At 38.8% G+C, this 8,334-nt stretch overlaps 1 protein-coding gene across 2 annotated transcripts in view; it reads left to right on the forward strand.

Moving 5' to 3' along the window:
* Positions 1–4,142: 4,142 nt before the first annotated feature.
* Positions 4,143–8,334, forward strand: part of LOC140952240 (uncharacterized) — a 4,271-nt gene continuing 79 nt past the window's right edge. The window contains exons 1-3 of one of the 2 annotated variants that reach the window (XM_073401670.1): positions 4,143–4,571; positions 5,103–5,193; positions 5,937–8,334. The exon at positions 5,937–8,334 is cut by the window's right edge and continues 79 nt beyond it. In XM_073401670.1, coding sequence (XP_073257771.1) covers positions 5,158–5,193; positions 5,937–6,368 — 468 coding nt within the window. In that variant the 5' untranslated portion in view covers positions 4,143–4,571; positions 5,103–5,157 and the 3' untranslated portion in view covers positions 6,369–8,334. Of the gene's footprint in view, positions 4,572–4,628; positions 4,980–5,102; positions 5,194–5,936 lie in introns of those variants that run through there. The other variant, XM_073401671.1, reaches the window with a different exon arrangement.

Raw genomic sequence — 8,334 nt, forward strand, 5'->3', positions numbered from 1 at the left:
ACATTTCAACAAGACAAAGATTAATTACCATAGGAAGGGCAAACCTTTTAAAGCTTAATATGTGTTTGTGGTTGGTATAAAAGTATAACAGTGGCAATAAAAACAATATAAACAATATTATACCTCTACTATTATCTTTTATTCAAGGCTCTAAGCCTTTAGGGGGTTACCATAGTGTTAGAGAAACAAAAGTAAGATAATTTATAAGAGAACAAGCTAAGTTTTCGTAAACGTCTGGATCAAGTCTCATAATATCAGTCTAACAGCGGGATACACAGACCACTAAAACTAGAAGCGATTCGTTCAAATTATTCAGTCTAAAACTTATTAATATTTGTCATAAATGATTATAAATTTGCTCTTACGTTTAGGCAGAAACAGCTCACTCCTCAATATTTTCACTTTGCCCCAAGTTATTTCAAAGATGTAGTTCCAAAGTCTTGCGAAACATGGATCTTCGAGTTTTTTCCATGCACCTTATTCGTAAAATCACGAGCAGATTTCAGTGCTTTTATGGTCATTGATCATTTTGCTTGGTTCTGTACTCTTTTTGTTTTGAACTATACTGTAAGATATTTTTGTGGAAGATGTAATATTTAACGCATTTTATACTCGCACGCCAACGAATTGTTCTGGGGACTGTCTATGGTTAGCAAATACAGTGAAACCCCTCCTCACGGCCACCTCGTTATTACGGCCACTCTATTTTGGCCGCCTGGCAAAACGGCCAAACATTTTCTTTAAAAAAAACCCCTTGTTAATACCCGTTAATGCGGCAATTTTTTTTGGCCCATTGGTGACCGTCTTAACGGGGTTTCACTGTAGCCTCTCTTAATATAGTGACAGATCTATTTACTCCACAGATCCAGGAGCCCATAACCTCCTGACAGATCCACTTGTAATCTAACCAAGATAGTTTTTGCATTCAGTGAGTCATCAGTAATTAAAACCAAGACTGAGGCCTTGACAGAGTCGATTTACCACTCCATCTCTGATTGGGCTCATGACCATCGCACTGTTACGTAACGTCGTTCGACATATAAGGAATTGTATGGGAGGAAAAACGATACGATCGTCTCCGTAACCTACGAATGTGAAAGGATGTAAATAAAAATCGGTTAACCTCACAGTGTTTTTACTTTCCTATGTAGTTCCCGAGCAAGCCACACAGGAAACCACACAGGAAAGAAGAAACACACAACTTAAGTGTGGTTAGCCGATTTTTATTTAAATCCTTTCGAGAAACAATCGTTTTTCCCCCATACAAAACTTTGTATACCAACGTTACGCAACAGTGCCAATTTCGAGCTTGGGTGACCTGTGGTTAAATACAAACTCTGTGATACGTGAAGATCCTCACGTTTGCTTAGACTTGTTTTGCTTTGGTCTATGCGAACAGCTGATGCAACGCAGTAGCCAACGTTCGATTCTGACATGACTCCGAGGCTTTCTGGTCATATTTCTATATTTGGCTGGGCTTTCTTTGTGCGTAAGTCTCTTCTGGGAATTGCAAGACAATGGAGTCGTGAAAAATTTGCAATTTTGTCCCCAAAGCCTCGCATTCATGATAGAATTTTATTTTTTCGAACGTGGGCTATTCAGAAACTTCAGTTGTTAAATCAATGTTTTTGAAAGTCTGGTGGCGTATTTTTAATTCTTGGTATACGGTTTATAAAGTACCTTCTGCGATGTTAAAACCAGCCTTCATATAAAGAAAGACATAATATTTGTCGGTTGCAACAAAGAGACAAGGGTGGGATGTCGCAGAATTTGCATAAAAAAGGGAGTTGAGTTCCCGTGCGTGACGTCAACTGCAAAGGCAGCATTTAGCCAGTGGATCTGTTTATCTGCGAAACTCAGTTTATGTGAGCTTATAGCTATAATATAGAAAGATGCACGTACTCTTAAAAAATAACCAATAGCTTCTGTTTCAACAACGTGGAGTAGATAATTAGATCACTGTTCCTCAAAGACTCCCAGCATTTTTAATGTTCCGGCACTCAATTTGAGCAACGCGAACCGTGTCCGGCGTTCTCGTCGAGTAAGATTTTACATGTAATTTATTTACATATCAGCCGAACTGGGAGAACGGTCTCTGCATCTTGTCTTGTTTAAATTGTCGTTCAGAAAAGAGTCCACATAAATCGCTGGGATACAGTAGAACCTCGACTCCGTTAACTCGAATTCCCGCTTTTAAACTCTAACTAAATTTCCTTTCCCTTGATCAAAATTTCACTGAAATTTACCCTGATAACTCGAATTCCTAGCTAACTCAAACTATTTTTCGTTCCCCTTCAGAGTTCGAGTTACCGGAGTTCCACTATACATGTGCTGCGACTTCATGTACGCTGATCAATGCATGAAGGTAGCATTACATGATACTGCACGTGCGGTTTGGCACGTGTAGCAGGTGATAACGCGCAACAGTATCCCGTGCAATGGTCGATTCCTAAAAAAATATAATAATAATAACAATAACAATAGGACATTTGCATGATGGCGTCATTTTACTACTACGACCAGAATTATTTTCGTTTCTTTTTCATATTTAAATTTGGTAGCCCTAGTGAGGTTAAAATAATAAAAGCCCTAATTTGCACAAGAAAGCAAAACCCAAAAGGATCCTCCGGAAGTCCCGATAATTAACGGGCCCGGTAAGCCGTCTCCGGTTTCATTAAAGATTGAGGTTTCAATAGTTTTGCATCTAACATGATAAAACTATCAGTTAATGAAACAAAATGGAGTAGTTTGGTTGCCAGGACCCGCGCTCTTACTCTTTACATTTCGATTTGAATATTTGATTTCGGGCCCGAAAAGTTACCGGGACTTTCGAGAAACGGACCTCTGGTCATAGTCTAGTAGTAAAATGACGCCATCATGCAAATGGCCTATTAGTCTTGAAAGAAAATCAAGCAAAGGGTTAAAAATAAAAAATTACAGGTGTGACTTAAGGTCTAACCCAAACACCTTCTGGCTGACAAGGTTCCTACTTCCTGACAAAATTACCCAGACAGGAAAGGTTTACACTGGCTATGTATTAACTTCATTTCATGGGAAATTTCACTTGCTCTACTCTTCTTTAACAAGACAAGGCGTTTTAACCTAACCTGTTTGCGTTTTAAAATACTGCACTTAAAGAGAACACCCATCCCCGTCCAGGGTTTTATCTAGGATTTATTTTTTGGGAGAAAGTCCCGAGTGGCCGAAGGGCACGAGCTTCCTAGGGGGTCCGGTCCCCCCCGGAAATTGTTAAAATGAACATGCGCTGAGATGCAATCTGATGCATTTTGGGGCACCATTTTTTTTCCCTTCATGCACGATTTTCGAAGCTTATCTAATAAATTCCCTACGATTTTCTGAAGTTCAATTTTCGCATCAGTTTTAATTCCCAGGTTAGGCCATTTTTCATAGAAAAAAGGAAACTTAAAATTTTCGGATTAAAAAATGTCATGCAGAGAGGAATTAGAAAATGTCTCACTTCCGTAATACCGTAAATCCTCTATTAAGCTCCCCGGGGGGCTTATTTCTTCTCAGCTCTTTTGAGGCGGGGGGGGGGGGGGGCTTAAAAGAGACGGGGGGACCTTATTAAATTTAGCGTAATGCATCAACGAGAGCAAGGTTTCTCGAGGACGGACTTGTGGTTACCGGGCGCTGTACTGCTTTTTCTAACAACAATTCTCCACAGAGAACTAGAGCATAAAGGTGAAAAACTTCAGCACGTGAAGTTGGAGGTTATGCGGCCGAAGACTACAGACATTTTTTTTTTCTCTTTTCCCCACCCCCACCAAATTGCGGGCAATAAATCCAACGCGGTTTTTATTTCTATGCGCGCGCGAAAGAGGAAATATTAAAAGGGTCTTCTTGATTGCAGCCTTCTTCAGATGTAACTCGTTGTGAAACTAGTTATAGAATTGCACACATTTTAGGCTTATAGCAGTAACGACACGTTGATATTTCAAGCAACAACGATTTCCTGTCTGTCGCCTTGAAGGTTTTGAATTGAAAGGAGAATTAAGTGACGTAAAGATTAAATTGAGCGATTGTTCGCTTCGATGAGGAATATAAATTGGAAGCATTGAGTCCGAAGAAAATATCAAAAACATTTTAGCTCCAGTAAAGACAAACTAAACAGTTTTTAAATAAGGTAAATAGCTCACCCGACAAGTTGGGAGAAGAGAGATTGTCACGTGTCGGCAATATTACAGTCTCGTGCATCGTTGAAAAGGAACACGTTTATTCCACCTTTTACTTTCAATTTTGGGTCATTTTGTGAATTGCAGTTAACTAAGACCTTTTTCCAACTACACGACTCTATCAAGTTTGAAGTATTTCGTCCAGCGGGAGAGAAACCTATTCATTGAACCACGATAAGCAGCCGGTCACGTTTATCTCTGTTTTTCACCGCCAGTCACGTTTGACAGACTATTTGCTCACGTTTCTGCAACACGCTCGCGTGCGGTTTTGTTGTGCAGTAGCACGATTACGTAAGGACGTAAAACAGCATTTTTGATCGAAGTGCAGGAAGTTCTGGAATACACCGACCTGTTACCGAAAATTGTATTCAAAAACAAGTAAGTCATAGATTATTTTAAATGCAGAGAGCCTGCTTTTTCCTTGGAGAAGCAAAGTCTTATAGCGAACCTGTTCGATGGTGCTTATTCCTGTGAAATGCATACCTTGTACACACTGTATGTAGTCAAAACTGTTAGAAGCAGAAGCGAAAGTTTTTTTCTGTCGATGTTTAAAATACCCTCGCGACTTGTTATCCTCAGCTGTGTCCTTCAAGGCATCAAAACAGGTTATTTTCATGAAACGCTTGTATTTGCCTTCTCGTCGAAGTCGTAGCTTTTTGTTACGTTTTTCAGTTCTTATGATGTACAAGACATATTTGTGGTCTTTGTCTGGAACCGAGTGGAATAGCTTTGGTAATCGATGGAAACTAGATCCAGAAGTGGATAGATGAATTGCAGTTACCTCTGGTCATTGAACAATTTTGTTTTATTCACTTAGAAAGTGTCCTGCGTGAGATCTTGTCAGTTAATGTTTTTTTAAGACCAGAAACCAGCCTAATCGAGACTTAATTTTTTTCTCTTTGTTTACAGTTAGTGCGTCTGATGTCTCGTTGCTGATAGTCAAAGAGCCGTTCTTGTAGAATTCATGGCAGAGGATTATCAGGCTACCTTTAGAAGTCAGGTGAGCCTATAAATATTATAGAAATAAAATTTGTACATCAAACCAACACAAACAGAAAGTTGGTTTGGTGAAAATAATTTGAGGTTTTATCTTACACATAGCTTATATGTAACACATGCAGTTTTACTGTCCAAAAGCGATGAGACTCTTGTCAAATATGATATTTCCCCGTAAATGTTTCTGCTTGAGTACTTGTGAAAAGGAGAAACCTTAAGGTAAGCAACTTTTCAGCAACATTTACTCCCCCCCTGAAAAAGAAACAATTTTGCGTTAACATCAACAATTTGCCCTTCAACACCTTCGTCATCGTCATCATCACTATCTAAAACAGTGCGATCATTCCAGTACACAACTCATTCACAAATCGTCAGGTAGTATCTAGTTAAGCTTGGAAAGACACAGCACTTGGAAGGCAAAATTGTCTAAATCTTCCCAATGACAGAAAGTTAAAATTAAAAATTGGCATAACTGCCACCTCTTGTCAGGGGATGTGAAATCACTATTCCAAGTTAAGTCTGGGACAATTGTACTTATATTCGTACCGATGCCATTTTCCAGAAAGTCTCCAGTTAAATCCCTTGAGTAGAACCAAGAGCTTCTTAGTCACATGTTCATAGGTATAAAGACTAGCTTAGCTATGTGCGACAACAACAACAACAACAATACCTTTATTCACCTTGTACTTAATTAATTACATACTCACATGCACACTTTTATTATCTTTTTTTTTTCAAAATTTACAGGGAAATGTATTAGTTGAAAGACCGCCAGTACCAGTCAGTAATCTTAAGTCTCAGGCTAGCAGTGGGAATTCCATCAAGAACCACACCATGCATCCTTCCTCTTTCAAAGATTCATCAATGATTGGGAACAGCAGCCATAATCATCACCACCACCGCCACAAAAGGCACCACTCCAATGGCAGGGTTAAGAAAGATTATGGAAATACTGCTGATCGCTTCAGTCGGACGGCCACTGTACTGCGACACTCAGGTCTACTGAAACTCACACTTCAGATTGCTCAGCTTATTAAAACGAATGAAGATCTTCAAAAAGAAATAGATGATCTTCAAAGAGAAGCCATGGAGTTCAGTCAAAATTTGAAAATCCAAATACAGCAAAAACTGTCAGAGCAAAATGGTTCTAGTAGCTTTCAGTATGGAGGAAATGGGTAGTTTTGTAATTGTTATTATTTCATTCAGTATACATGCATGGTTATCAACAAATGGGCAAACAAACTTATAAATATAGAAGTATTAATATGTCATTTAATTTGGTTTCTGGCAAACACAGTAAACTTTGCTCAGAGGGAAGGGGAGGAAAGGGATAGGGTGGATTGCAGCCCACTTTATAGTAGGGTGTGTAAATATGTTTGATTTGTTTTCCGGTTAAAACGTGCTGAGAAAATTGTACTCTTCAAATGTCCCAACCAATCATTATTTTAAAAGTAATTAAACTAAAGTTTTTTTTTGCAACCTTAGATGGTGCCTACATTGGCATGGCACCTGAGACTTTTTCCACAGCAATCCATTGCTTTGGATACACAACAGTTATTATAACTTCCACTTCTACACTCAGGGGCGGATCTAGGGGGAGGGTGCAGGGGGTGTGCACCCCCCCCCCCTGAGATGACCTGCGGTTTTCTAATACAACTGGTATTCTGCAAAAAAAAAACTATGTGGTTTATTGGTGTTGAAGTAGAGCAAGAGACGAGTGCACCCCCTCCTAAAAAAAATCCTGGATCCGCCCCTGACACTCATGCTGTAAAATGGTGTCTGACAGAGCAAGATGGGGTAATTATGTACATATTTGAATATCGGGACTCGGCAGGGTGAGGAGGCTGGGGCTAACTGAACACAACATTAATGATTTAATTTTGATCTGGAACCTCCATGTAGACACTTGCAGCTCACTAAACTAGCAATAACTTAGAAAATAATGCTCTTTGTTTTAATATTCTTGAGGATATTGAGGAATATTTTGGTATAGAATGGTTCTTTGAAAAACATGGGTCTTGGGAAACATTGGCCCGATCTCAAAACCTCAAAAGTATTAAATTTTTGTTTTGCATCTTGGAGTCTCAAATTTTTTTAAGTCTCAGTCTTGAATTTTAAAACCGGGGTCTAGCAGTCTTGAATTTACCATTCTATACCCCTGATATTGAATTGCTTTCTATACTTCGCACCGCTCTCCACTATCTGAACACTTGGAACAGGCTAACCCGGCATGTATAGTTGTGATGACGGCAGTCTGCACATCACAGACAGTTTTCTGGACCCTAAAAGATATCAGGACTTCTGAAAAATAAGCCTTAAAATTCATTTATTTCTTTTGCACTCTAGTAGTTACTCAGACAGTAGTTACTCAGGCAGTAGTTATTCCAGTAGTTACTCAGCAAGGAAATGGTTTTTAAATACTGACTAATTAATACAGTCAAACCACGTTAATACGGACACTGAAGCTCCTATACACAAAGGAAAATGTCCATAGTAATCGGGTGTCTATATAAGGCAGGTTGAATTTAGGGAAAATGTTAGGCTTTAATTCTTTCCCCAGGGACAAAGCAAACTGTCCATAATAAGAAAGTTTCTGCATTAAGTGGGTGTCCATATAGCAGGGTTTGACTGTACCAAGGGCTTTTTATGGGGTGTGTACAATAAATTCTTTTTTTAAAATTTGGTTTGCCACATTAAATTTTACTGTCAATTAAACTCAGAGAATGTTAATGAACAGCTGAATACATATTCAGGAATGTTGATCAACATGCAGAGAAAACGACCAGCGTATTTGAGCACACCACAAAAAATCTGTGAAATTGAGCAAAACATTTTGCCATCGTTGCTGCCAGTGGCATTTTCTTTGCAACACAGTAACATGCTGGAGATATTTTGGCGTTCACTTTTAATTTGTTTATTTCCTTTTTATTTAAACTTTTTCAGATGTTTTTGTTTTTCCTGTTAGTTGTTTGTTCTGCTGGCAGCAGAGTTGGTTAAGTGAATTATATCCTTCGATCAGCATGACCAATGGTGAATCCATTATGTCCAAGATATTAAGACAACACTTTCTTTTTCCTAAAACTGCAGTACTGTAAGATCCCCCTTGTGTACAAAGGCAATTTCAAATGACTAACAGTGTGTTAGT

This window comes from Porites lutea, chromosome 11 (assembly GCF_958299795.1).
Source record: "Porites lutea chromosome 11, jaPorLute2.1, whole genome shotgun sequence".
Lineage (NCBI taxonomy): Eukaryota > Metazoa > Cnidaria > Anthozoa > Scleractinia > Poritidae > Porites > Porites lutea.